General features: G+C 25.0%; 2 protein-coding genes across 3 annotated transcripts in view; one reads left to right on the top strand and one right to left on the bottom strand.

Moving 5' to 3' along the window:
• LOC118644945 overlaps positions 1-14694 on the top strand; it is a 356119-nt gene that overhangs the window by 206920 nt on the left and 134505 nt on the right. The gene's annotated exons all lie outside the window — the stretch shown is intronic.
• Positions 6143-10080, bottom strand: LOC105828990. Its single transcript, XM_012667598.3, has 6 exons — positions 9455-10080; positions 7919-8080; positions 7579-7846; positions 7365-7433; positions 7160-7249; positions 6143-7089 (listed from the first exon to the last, which is right to left on the bottom strand). Exons 1-6 carry the CDS (start codon positions 9748-9750, stop codon positions 7030-7032), a joined length of 945 nt encoding a protein of 314 aa, XP_012523052.2. The 5' UTR covers positions 9751-10080; the 3' UTR covers positions 6143-7029.

The raw sequence follows: 14694 nt of genomic DNA, 5'->3' as shown, positions 1-14694 counted from the left end.
GATGCGCATGCAAGTAGTGAATAGATTAAACGTGCTGAAAAAGGACAAGAACTGTGCTTAAGTGCTGAAATCAGCGACTTTAGCTACAAAAAAGTGGCACAAAAGAAATGATAATTATTTAGTTTAGGGGAAGCTCCGATGACCTTGACTTTGGCATATGTTATCAAGTCACCCTCTTGAGTGACCCTCCGCCCCTCCCTCTGTAACTCCCTCTGTATTTTTTCCTAACCTAACCCAAACATTTTAAAGTCGTTATTTGGTCACAATTTCAAATCTAAAATCGCAAACCCTTGTGGTAAAGTACAAGCGTGGACATTGTTTCGCTCTGTAAACAGGAGGAGAGGGGTATGGGTGGACCTCGTTACTCGTGGAAAGTCGCAAACCCATGTACTCCTATACTGAATAATTATCATGTGTTGTATTTATGTGACGTATTATTAAAATAAACCACGCAATTTTGCGTGCTTTAAAATAAGAAAATCTATTAATTTATTTGTTTATTGCGTGGACGTCGTTTTGCTTTGTAAACAGGGGGAGGGAAGAGCGCGGGTAGACCTTGCTACGCGTGGAAATCCATGTGACGTACTCCTATACTGAATAATTATCATGTGTCGTATTTATGAAACTTTTTTTGTTAATAACTTTTTAACGAATCATGAGCGACGGCTAAAATCTTTTGAAGGTCACTCAGGAGGGTGACCTGGATAACATATGTTAAGATCGAGGTCATCGGAGCTTCCTCCCCTAAACTAAATAATAATAAAGAAATCACTTACGACGCATATGTAACAAAAAAGTAATTCTCTTAATTAGACGAAAACAGTAAACAGATTAAATCAATATGAAATAATAATAAAAATATTTATTATTTACTTTTTGTTACTTTTATTAGCTTTTTTATTATTATCTTTTATTGCATAACATTTTTAATCGTTTTGTCAATTATTACTTTTCTCTCAATATTAATACGTGTATGTTAAACTAAAAAGATACATAATATGTAATCGATTTTATAAAATACATATTAGATATAAATTTAAATTATTTTTTATAAACTTTTATAATTTTACAAAAATGTTATACTATATAATAAATATAACGTACTCTGTGAAGAATTTTATAGCAAATTGGAGAAATCCGATTTTATAAAGTCTAGATGTACGAATTGTTCGTAATAAGAATTAAAGTCTGTATTAATAAAACGCATTGGTTTTAAATTCTTTGAGTTTTTATATTTATTTACATATTATCCAGAGCATATAAAGCATGGATTATTGCTGGAATATTTAATATTCTGTCCGAATATTAAATATTTATTTTAACGATGTTTCAACGAACTTATTTAAAAATTTACGATTTCACGAATTTCAATGTTATACATAAGTGAAATATGATAATCTTTTTAATAAATTTGTTACTGTACTTATCTAAAATATTTCACATATTATAATTAAAAGAACTTCAATTTTAGTTTATGACATTTTGCGAATTGGAAAACCGTTGTTAGTAAATTTGTTTAAATCTGTATTATATTGTAATTTTTATATTTTTGAGAAAAAAAATCTTTATTTGCAAAAATTTCTTCCATAATGTATTGAATTAAAAGCATTTGAAAATTTTAATTTTATATTTAAAATAGTCTCAAAAGAATACAGTTTTACGATTTAAGAATCGATCCGTAACATACCTTGCTGCTTTAAAGGACTAAGATACTATTAAAAAATCCATTTTTTAATAATTACGCATTGAAAGACGTTTCTTTTGTGTCTTCGGCTTGTCTTTAGCTCATGTGTTCACTCCCCCATTCGTGCACAAAAAGCTGTCTTTTTACATAATGTATTATTATGAGATATTTTGCACTTTATACTATCATATTTTGACATAAAATGTAAATATTTTATAAATTATCGACTTTTTAAACCCTATCTTAATGGATAATTTTATATGCAGAATAATTAAAGAAATTATTTTTATAATAAAAATTTTTTATTTTGTTTTGAAAAATACGAAAATTTTTACTTTATAATCTTAACTTTTTAAAAATTAATCACAAATTTAAACAAATTAATTTACCTTATTTTATTATAAGAATAGTGTGGGGTTTTATATAAATAACGTTTATATTATATCAGCAAAACGCTTTAGAAATCGAAATATTAATGTATTATGATTTAATTTTTTGATTTATAGAAATTGTGGTGGTTTACCCTCGTGGTGCGGTGCCATCGGTGAAATTAAAAAATTGTTAAAAAATGCTTAAAGGCTGGAACTGTTGACGAAACGTACAAAAAGCGTTGGAACTATCAGAAAATACCATAAAGACGGCTGGAACTCGCCATAAAGTAGTAGTTTACTCTTGTGGTACGGTGTGGCCAGCGGTCAAGTTAAAAAATCGTTAAAAAATGCTTAAAGGCCGGAATTGTCGACGAAACTTACAAAAAGCGTTTGAATTATTGCAGAATTAGCAGAAAATGCCATAAAGTCGGTTGGAATTTGTCATAAAAAGTGGTAGTTTACTTTTGTGGTGCTAGTGGTTAAATTAAAAAATTGTTTAAATATATTTTAAATATATTTAAATATATTAATGTACGGAACTATTGCTGAAATCTATCAGGAACTGTAGAACTATTGCGGGTTCAAGTAGAACTGTTGATATAACTTCTGTTTTTTAGTAGTGAGGTGTCAGGAAAAATTAGCACCTCATACCTTCAAATTTCATTTTTTTAACTAATCAATCGGAACTATTTTTGAAACTTAGCAGGAATTCTAGAACTATTAGGGGTGCAAGTAGAATTGTCATTAAAACTTGTGGTGCAGAAAGTTGCGGTGCCAACTTCACCGTGACTGCAAAATCGACAATCATTTTCTTAAGTTTATAATATACTTTTTTAAATTATAACGTTTATTGCTTACATTGATATTAATTTTTTATAAGTTTGCTACATTTATACAAATATTTAATTTAAGGTACTTTAATTTAACTTAATAAAAAAATAGAGTATTATTGAAATTGATATTAAATTATAAAAAAGGATATTTATCATTTATCTTTTATTGAATAAAGTGTTTTTAATAATTTTTGTCAAACGTTATTTTTCTTCTCAATACTAATATATTTATACATGTGTATGTTAAACCAAATCTAGACAATATCGTATTATATATTTTGTAAAATATAATATATATAGATTTTTAATTTAAACTATTTTTTTTATTAATTTTATGATAATTTAATAATAGTACTTATTTATTTTCTTGAGCTTGAATTAATATAACTAAGACGGTTGCTATAGACATGATAAACTAAAAAATGCAGATGTGTAAGTTTTTTTTAAAATATTTGTCACAATTTAATTATTTGTAGTAATTGTATAATAAATATAACATACCCTGTGCAGAAACTTATAGCCAAATTGGAAAAATCCGATTCCACAGAACCTAAGTGGTGCGTAAACTATTCGTAATAAAAATTGTGAAATCTGTATTAACAAAATTTGTATTATAAAATGCATTAGTTTTAATGTGCGTTTTTTTTATTTATATATTTGTAGTTTATTAATTATTTTTTACTAAACGTTTTAATAAAGTTTCTTATTTTAAAACTTACGATTTCACGAATTTTAATGTCACAAGTGAAATATAATATTTTATTTAATATAACTCCTGTTGCACTTGCCTAAAATTATAATATATTTAATATAATATAATTCAATATAATTAAAGCAAATAATACATAATTAAAACTTCTAAATTTATTTTAAAACTAGATATTATTTAGCAGTTAATTTGTAAATTAATATAATATTTTTTAAAAATTAAATATGAATACCTTGATAGTGACTGATTCACACATATAATTAATGAGTAGGAATTTAAAAATGTTATGAAATAACGAGATAAGATGAAGAATGGTGGATATTATTCTAGATTTAGAATAATTGTTGATAAGGATTATGCGAAGAATTTCGCGCAAGTTACTAGATATCCAACCAAAGTAGCATGCCATATTGAAAGTCATTTGTATTCCAAATATTGAGTCTATTTCACAGGATATTTTGCGCAACTCCAAGTGAAGATGTCTGGACATAAATATAGACATAAATATAAAGTTTTAATCAGTATTTATACTCTCTAGTTGTAAATATATGTATATATATAATTTTTGATATATTGTCATTATTAATACAATTTATTTAAGTTATCTTACATAATGATCCACATTATGCACTTTTTGCTTAATGGTTTTGAAAATTTGCATTGGTACGGATGTATTATAGGATTTTTCCAAGCCTGTCTTATTATGAGTTTATTATTTTTTATCAAATTCTGAAGATGTTCATTGACTTGATCAAATTTTAATCCTATGTATCTAAATTTAAAGAAAATAGAAAATGAAGTTGCTCGCAATACTGCTATATCTTAATCTTTTCAAAAAGATTTTTTATATTTTACATTATATAATATTTATGTATTATAATTAAGTTTTATTAATTTATACAATTAATTATACTAGTAAGTATACATAAAAAATACTTACTAGTATTAATAAAACTAATAAGTATACATAAAAAATGTACCAACTTGAGAATACTTGCAATAGTTAAATCACCGAGAAAGTTAATATGAAAACAATGATTTTTTATAAAGATGTAATATATAGCTGTTGCAACATTACAGTTATTTTCAATTTTTATTAATAATGCTGTACTGCAATTTATTAGTATAACTATGATGAACCATCCTAAAACAAGCCATCCTGTTTTCTTGTACAACTTATTATAATTTGTTACTGTTCCTAATTCAAGTAGTGTGTTGTCGATAAAATTAAACTTTTTCAGACAGTTCTGGAATTTCTATTATAAAAATGTAAACAAAAAAAAAACAAGTAATTATTACTTATCCAAGAATAATGTTGAGCCTATACATAATAGGCTCAATAAGTTGTGTGTGTGTGTGTGTGTGTGCGCGCGCGCGCGTGTGTGTTTGTAATAGCGTATGTTTTTATTTAAAAAATGCAAAACGTTTTTCTATTTTTATTCTACATTTTATTTATAATAGAATTAATTTTATTATTTTATTAGGTATTTAAATATAAGGATAAATATAAAGATTTATCAACGTTTATCGTTTCAATTTGTATGCCATTCTGTGCTTCTGTAACAGTCTTTATTACTAAATAGATGTACAATTAAATAAACTATAAATTATTAACTTTATATACGTATTTTATGTATTTGCAATATTGTATTTATATGTATGTTTGTGTAAATAAATATAATAGTTTTTCTTACCTTATTGTAATATATACCAAATATGATTGATAGTAAAGTCACTAGACTTTCTAACCAGTAGCAAATGTGATCCTCAATAGGATAAATTTTATCATAAAAAGATACTAATGAAGATGTCCATAGTAAATAATAAACCGACCAAACTAGCAACATATACAAAACGTTAAACCATAGTTTTGATTGACTAGATAAATTTGCAATTCTTAAGCCAAACACATAATTGGTTATTAGAAATGGTTTGAAAATCGTTTTAATACTTCTGGTCATTGCACATGCAATTTCTATTTCAAACTGTACTTTTGTTGTCTAGTTGATGTATATATACAAGAATGATAACGACAATGGATCTTTATAATTTCTATTTGGCTCTTATGGATATTAAAGTAATTGATTCACTATAATTTATGCGTTAATATTAATTGAAACCGGACGGATAATTGACATACTTTATTTTTGCTAAAAAAATAGAAAAAGGTCACAAATATTGGCATGCCACTTTGTTTTTGGATAGTATTTGTTAAATAAAGATTAAAAATAAAATTTTGAAAACAGAAATGTAAACTAGTAAGTGACTCTTATCAAATGATATAATAGTTTTTATAATAATATTTTATAATACAGTTTAATAAATATTTAATTAAAAACACAATCAAAAATAAATATTTAAGAAATTAACTTCCTACTGTTAGTTCGTTATTTTTTACTTAACTTTTTTACTACAAAGCCATGTTAGAATTCTATTATTATTTTCTACTATGCCAGCTTTAATTTTTCCTTTGTTCATTTTTTATTATGCTGTAAAAATATTAATTATTACAAAATATAAATCAGTGTAAAAACTATTAATATAATCTTATATAAGACTTTTTCGTCTACATTTATATTTTAAAAGTTTATTTTTTAGTTTCTAAGAAATATTAAAAAACAAAGTAGTGTGCCAGTATTGGTGTCTTTCCTATGTAAAATTATTATTAACACCAAATCTGCTTTGACTAAAAACAGCATTTTTTATTATTTATTGTTTTATTTTTTTAACTTTCTAAGTAGATCATGTTTTTATTATTATTAATACAGTGTAATGTTAGTTTTCAAGAAATAAAGGGCCGATTTAAAAGACCTATTGACGATTTTTGTTTACATATATAACAAAAATGTTAATATTATTTATAATTTTCTTATATTTTTAATGTTTTATGTTCGCATAAAACATTTATACTATATATGTATAATACACGCCTGAAAATATATTATCAAGAATTATGAGAAAGTATATGTATATTAATTAATATTAATGGAAAATTAGTTTCTAGCACAATGTTATACTAAATGAAAAAAATATATTTATAGAAAATTATTACAAAATGTTACTCTAGTATTGAAGTAATAACATTATTCGTTGTAACACATAATTGAAACAATTGTTACATGAAACAATTATATTGTTAATAAAAATAATTGTTTCATGAAAGGAATAACTTGTATCAAAACTTGTATAATATTGAATAAAAAGAGAATAGAGTTGATGAGTTTGATAAAACATTTAATATAAAAGTAAAAAGTTTTAGTCTTTTATTTTGTTGTAATTATTGAAAAAGGTATCAATTGTTAATAGTACGTATAGTAGTCAAAATTGTATTTAGAAAAGATGCATCATGTATATATTATATATTATTTATTTCTTAGTGCTTATATTAAATATATTTTCATCTGTACATTAACTTTATTTCTTAATATATGTTTATTTATCTGTATGCGCCTGTATTAATATAACTAAAACTGTGGTAAAAGAAGTTATGAACTGAAAGAAAAATAATTTGTTTAGATATTTATAATGAATTATTATTTTACATGTAATAAATTTAACATACCCCGTAAAGAAATTCGTAGCCAAATTGAAATAAACCAAGTCCGTAAATTTTAAGTGGCGATTGAGTTATTTGTAGCAATAATTGTGTTAACTGTTATACATTAGAAAGAATACATGATAAATTATTTAATAATTACATTTTTTATTTTTAAATTTAAATTTAAATTTATATAGTAAATGTTTATTAAGTTTATATTAACACTTACATGTTTATTGATTTCGACGTCGCATGTAGAATATAATATTCTTGTCACAAATATTTTTGTTGCATTTGCCTTAAAAAGATAAAATAAATTAGAATTTTTTTAAATTTAAAGATGTAAAATTTAAATACTATTTCATTAAATATTTATTTAAATATTATTTAATTAAACATTATTGAACATTTATTAAAAGAATCGATACTTGGAGAATAAATACCTTTGTGCTAATTTTTTCATATACGTAATTAATAAAAAAAAGTTTTAAAACATTATGAAAAAACCAAGTTATTTGAATACAAATATATCCAATGGTTTGTAATTTAGTGCTGTGACTTGTAACATAATTCTTAATAAATATTACATTGAAAAGTTCAGACAGGTTTATCGCCATAAAACCAAAATATAATCCCATTTTGATAGTCATTTGTATTCCGAATATTGAACTTATTTCACGAGATAATTTACATAATTCTAAATGAAGATGCCTGCATAAAGATGACATTTTAGTTTTTGTTATTTGATTTTAATGTAAATTAAAATTATAAAATTATTTTTACATTACAATCCATATTACTCGTTTACTGCAAAGAGTTTTTGAATGTGTGCATTGGGGTGAATTCAACAAGATATTATCCCAAGCTTGCTTTATTGCTTGCTTATTATTGCTAGGTAAATTTTGAATATGTATATTAATTTGGTCGAACTTTAATCCTATATATCTATATAAAAAAGATTAAGTAATAAAACAATTATTGATATATATGTAGAATGTAGATACTTTGTAGAAAAATTTCTTTAGAAAGTTTCAAAATCTCTAAATCTTTTGGATAAATAATAACATAATAATTTTCTAAAATTTATATACACATGTATTATTTTGTTTGTATGTAATGTTTATGTGTGTAAGATAGAGGAAAGTTGCCAATACAGACATATTACTTTGTTTTTAAATTACATTTTTTAAATAAAAATAAAACTTTGAAAACATAAATACAAATTAGAAAACGTCTTTTATCAGATAACGTAATAGCTCTTATATTAGATATTGTTTCTAATTTTGAATTTTGCAATAATTTAATTTTTTGTAACAGAATTAAAAATGTGCGTCTAATAAAATGAGTCTCAAAACTGTTGTAGCAGGCAATAATGTTACGTTTTTTCTTTTTCTTTTACGTGATTATTTGTAGAAAAGACTTAAAAGATATTGTTTATAAGGATATTGTTTCTTAGAAGCTTTTTACTTTGATGTGAATTATTTTACGTCGATATATAATATAAACAATGTTCAGTGTAAAGCTCGACTATGCAAAGCAATATGTACATGAATATAGGTAAATGATCGAGTAAATTTTAGGTCTAATGTGCTGATTTATTGTAAACAACAAAGAATAAATTTATTAATTATTCTTTGTTGTTTACAATAAATCAGCACATGTAACATTAGACCTAAAACTTGCTCGATCATTTACCTATATTCATGTACATATAATATAAACGTTTTTTGTGTTTTATGCTGCTTCGCAAGACGCAACATACAACACGATAATATATAAAGATTAAGTTACTATATAAAATAAATAAATCTTCTTGTATTGTGGTTTTTATTTCAATTTATATAATTTTTTATTGTCTGTCTTATTGACAGATATATCAGTTTACGTTGTACTCCAATTTTAAAACTGTATTATTTAAAACCGTATTATGTGAGAAAAATAACGAAAGAAAATAATACATATAAATAAAACATTTATAGGTTTCTATAAACACATGTAAAGTAATCTCGTATTAATAATATGCTACTTATGTAATTATGTAATTTACAAAAAAATCATGCAAATTTTATTTTTGCTTTTAAATAATTTGTTTATTGCAAATTTCAGATTGTAGGAAGTAGACATAAATACCTGCATTATGAGTTTTTACTTTTTTAATTAGTGGATTATGTTTTTATCAGTATTAATAAAGGATAAATTAGTTTAGTTTCCGAAAGGGAGTGTTTCTTTCGAAAATACATATTGTATGTATTGATAATTTTTCTCTACTACTATTTTCTTTTATAGTAATGTTTATATATATATGTATAAGATACTAACCCAAGAATACTTGCAATAGTCAAATCGTCGATGAAATTAATATGAGAACAAAAGTTTATCATAATAGAAATACAGATACCGGTTAAAATGTTATAATGATAAGTATATTGTACATGTAGGGCATGCACACAATTTATTAATACAACTAACGCAAACCATCCTAAGACAAGCCATACTGTTTTTGTACATAGCTGTCGATTATTTATCGTTGTTCCCAATCTTTCTAACGTGACGTCCACAATAGCAATTTTCTTCAAACAGTATCTAAATTTCTGGCACAAAATGCATATGTACATATAAATATTATTTTTTTATAAAATATATATGTCTTATTTTATTAAAAAAGTATTGTTACTGTATTAGATCATCGAAAAAAATTTATAATTTATTTTAATATCTAATATTTTTATTGACTATTACTGGATAATTTAATGTTACAAAAAATTATAAGTACTATTTATCAAGTGCATAAGTTTGTACAGTCAAATTTGCGCACCTATAACTTGGAGAATTATACACGCTTTCCTTTCGCGACACGCGAGCGCATTTGTACGTATAATGTGACTCATCCAACCTTTACTTAGTCTGTACAGGAAAATTCAGTTTTGTTTATGATTTGATCCTTGTTTTTAGAAAAATTCTGACAAAGTTTCACTTTTGTTACTGTATATTTCTTTTATAATCGAAAATAAAGATAGCAGCAGACGCTCAAAGAATTTTGTACGATACATGACAGAAGAATACGTTGTGTCAGTAAGTATATTATATAAAAAATAATATAGACGCTTCTGGACCGATGATTTTGATTTTTATGATCGACCGAAATCATGTCACTCCGGAAGAAAATCGACGAGATGAAAAGCTTTAGACCATGCTTGACAAAAACTCAGCTGTGCAATTTATTTCGCACTATTAATTTTCTACGAGTTTTAATTTATCAAAAAAAGCCTTACGAACTTATGCACATATTTGATGTATACTAATAACTTGTTTCAATTTTTAAAACTACTTAAATATTAAATATTAAAACCACCCGAATATATATAATAGCCGAGATATATAACAATTAATAATAAAAGAGTGTGTTAATTTTTTTACCTCGTTATGATATATTCCAATTATAATTGATAGTAACGCTATGAATTGATTTAACCAATGACAAATATGATGCTGGACATAAAAAAATTTTATATGAAACATTAGAGTAGAATACGTTACATAATAATAAGTTGACCACAATAGTAGTATGCATAAAAGACTGAGCCATAGTCTGGAATGTCCTGCCGGAAACTCGATAGTTTTTAAACCAAATATGTAATTGATTATTAGAAGAGGTAATAGAATCTTTTGAATGCTCTCGGTCATGGCAGGTATCGTTGCAATTACGAACTATAGTTTCTTTGTTGATTAGACGACTACTACAATGGATTTCGATAATTGTCATCGCAGCACTTATGCATATTAGAATTATCGATCTCTGTTAAATTTTATATGCCACCAGCTGTATGTATAAACCTGATAAGGCCTAATGACATTTGTCAGCGTAAAGTAAATGCATTTATGACAAAACTTTCGATATCTTTTTTAACATTTTTATTGATATTCCTGAGAAATATGTTTTGTGTATGCACATTGTGTTTTTATACAAAATAAACAGTACAAATGTATGTTATACATATATTCTTAATATTTTTATCTTTATTATCTTATATTTTTCACATGAATAATATTTGCTATTAATAATATTGTATAGATTAAAAAAATTACCTATTATTTCTCCGTTTATTAAGTAGTGCAGCGTAGTAAACTATTAAATAAATATATATATAATATTTTTTAACAATGTTAATTTGGTCGTCCGTTTATCTGTTTGTTATCAATCCGTCTGAATGATTTCTCAGAAATAGCTTACCGTTTTTAAATTCTATTTCCATCAATAAACATCTAAGGACTTCTTCAAGATAAAATATGAATTAAATTAGTTTTTACTATAAAAGAGTCAAAAGTCTAGGTTAATAAAATTTTTTAACAAAGTTTTTTTAACAATTTTTGCTGCATTACTTACATACATTAATTGCGGGGAGTTGATTTATCCATTAAAAATGACAATAACTTAATTTTAATGAATGTTTAATGAATTAATACAAATTATATTTATATTATTTTGTTTATTTCAGCGCCTATATAACTCTTTTCTCGTGGAGGTGATTGTAGTATAAATATTATAATCATTGCAATGAAATTTGCACACTAGAAAAAAAAATATATATATGCAGGGTGTGCCAAAACATGTGGGTCAACGGTCGTAAAAAGGTAGAAGGGATCGAAATAAACATAAAAATCCAATATTGTCTTGGGTTAGGCCTTGGGTTAGGTCTTGGATTAGGTTCACCAATAATCGAGGTATTCATTTTTCAAATTATGCGAATGAGAGCGCGCGGAGGGAAGAACTCAATCCGTTCGAGCCACGAAACATGGAAGAAAAAATCTATCGTGAATGTATAATAAGTTTTCATTAATTTACTGTTCACAATTACGATAGAAATTAATTAGATTATTTGCAGATTCCATACGTTAATACTTCAATTATTTGAGGAGCTAACCTAAGACAATATTGGATTTTTTTGTTTATTTCGATTCCTTCTGCCTTTTTACGAGCGTTGACCCACATGTTTGGGACACTTATATATATTAGCTACATATTACACACACACACACACACACACACACACACACACACACACACACACACACACACACACACACACACACACACACACACACACACACACACACACACACACACACACACACACACACACACACACACACACACACACACACACACGGCGCGGTGTTCTCTAAACTAAATAATTACCATTTTTTATTTTTATAAATTTTGAGTGATGAATAAATTATATAATATTAATATCATATTTTTTATATAGTTTAAATTTTTTTATACATTGGTTTTAATTTAATTAACTTACAAATTTAAAATTTAGTATATTTATTAAAAGAAATACGTGTAGCTACAAACCTCAAGAAGAAATTGAAAACCTAAATAAAATAATCCAAGCCCGGACATTTTTAATGGATTTCGTAATGTTTGCAACAGAAATTGCATAATCTGTAAATAATTATGTAAAAACACTTAATTTTGCATAAATACATATTTACACAAAAAAATCATCGCTTACAGTTTTATGAGTCTCCGCATCAAAAGTAAGATTTGTTAATCTATTCAAAAACATCTTCGCTCTATTTGCCTAATGTCAACAAAATTTTATTAATAACTACATTTAGACAAATGTATAAGTAACGAATTTTAATATCTTTAATAATATTGTAGTATCTTATCTAATATAAATATAAATAATGAAAGAAATAGAAAAGATGAAAGAAGACATTTCTTTTTAAATATATGATAGCACATAACTAATGCACGTAACAATTATAAATAAATTATATAACTTTATTGTTAATATATAAATAAAAATGAAGGGAGTATTTTCAATAATCTTGATCTTGATATATAGTCAAGATATGTATAAATGCGGTACAGGTGGGGGAGGAGACAAAAGTTTTTTGGATCTAATCTTGTAACAAAAATTGCTTTGCGTAAAAAGTTGTAAAGTTGTAAATCTATAATTATTACAATTGCAGACCTTGTTTTGCTCTATAAGCAGAAAGAAGGAGACGCTCGCTTACATAGTTGAAAATCATACATATATGGAATATATGTATAGATTTCATTTTACTTCGTAGGCAGAAGAGGCTTTGCAATTTTTTTGTTTATATTTTTTTAACAAAGAATGAGCTAAAATTTTTTTAATGTCACTCAGAGACTTAATCTTGATTATATATATCAATGTCAAAGTTGTTGGAGATTGCTCCTTATCTTCATTTTTATCTGTATACATTTTTGTAAATGTATATATACCTTAATACAAGTTCTCTCGCAGATGGAATTAAGAACAATCATCTTTATAGAGTTAACTACAATCCAAAGGGAAATACCAAAAGAATCAATCAGATTTTCATACGTGAACTTAATATGTAACGTTTTTATCAATGCGTAACATTCATAAATGATTTGCACTGTAAAAACGTAAAATGCAATTGCTTCCATTACCATTTGCAATCCAAATATTGTATTTAATTCACGTGATATTGAACATAGTTTGAGATGAATATGCCTGTGAAAAGTAACTGATAAATGATAATTTTTTGGAGCATCATATAAAAAGCACAATAAATATTTTATTTATTTTATACGTCCCTCCACAGCTCTCAAACTTTTATTGCAAAATCCTTGTTATAAGAACAAATTTTATAAAAGTTTTAAAGCATATATATTTTTTAAATCAATTTTTGTTTACTTAAAATAAAAAATAATTATATTTATCTATTTTTATATACACAATAAAAAAATTCTAAATTATATTTTTTTCATATTAACAAATCTTTTCTTAATTTTTATAACATAATTTAATTTTTTTTTAGTAAAAGAACTACACTATTTAAGAACCGTTATACTATATAATATCTTTCTGCTATTCTTACATCAAGATCCATATATCTTGTTGAGATGTTTCAGTATCAATTATGTGTCGATGATTTAAAAGCGACATAGAAGTTACCCTTACGTATCTTACTCTCTGTTTCTTCTGTTTTGCTAACTTTTGAATATATTTGTTAACATACTCAAATTGAGATCCTATGTATCTATATTAAATGCGACACAAAAAAATTAATTTACGGAATAAATTAATTAAATCTGTCTACACAATCTATTTAATTTATCATAATACTACTATATTAAAATATAATATCTATTACATTACAACATTATTTATTGATACAAACCTTATCAACATCATGAACGTGAAATCATTTAGCGTATTGACATGAACGGAATGGTTTATAATAAAAGGTACGCATGTAGCTATTATGACATAAGATCTAGAAATATGTTTACTGTACCATACACAATCAGTTATATCTATTACAAACTTCAAAAGAATCCAACCAATAATTAAACGTATAACTTGCATTCGCAATTTTGCATAATTTTTTGGCGTTCCAAGCTTCTCTAATGTGTTATTTACAATGTTTAGTTTCTCTAAACACTTTTTAAATTTCTGAAAACATATTATAAACAAATGAAGAAATATGTATTTTAAAAGCTGTAAAATAATAATAGGAATAGTTACAATATTAGATGTTATATTGAATTA

The sequence above is a fragment of the Monomorium pharaonis genome, chromosome 3 (genome assembly GCF_013373865.1).
Source record: "Monomorium pharaonis isolate MP-MQ-018 chromosome 3, ASM1337386v2, whole genome shotgun sequence".
Taxonomy (NCBI): Eukaryota; Metazoa; Arthropoda; class Insecta; order Hymenoptera; family Formicidae; genus Monomorium; species Monomorium pharaonis.
Note: the sequence above shows the minus strand (reverse complement) of the source record. Positions and strands in the feature narration are given on the sequence as shown.

What these genes read in the sequence shown, in the direction of transcription:
- LOC105828990 (XM_012667598.3), bottom strand. Translation starts at nt 9,750, where the DNA reads ATGTACATATGCATTTTGTGCCAGAAATTTAGATACTGTTTGAAGAAA. An exon ending in ACTATTGCAAGTATTCTTGG is followed by an intron (nt 8,081 to 9,454) that starts GTTAGTATCTTA and finishes TTTTTTATATAG; the next exon opens with ATATATAGGATTAAAGTTCG. An exon ending in CGAGTAATATGGATTGTAAT is followed by an intron (nt 7,847 to 7,918) that starts GTAAAAATAATT and finishes ATCTTTATGCAG; the next exon opens with GCATCTTCATTTAGAATTAT.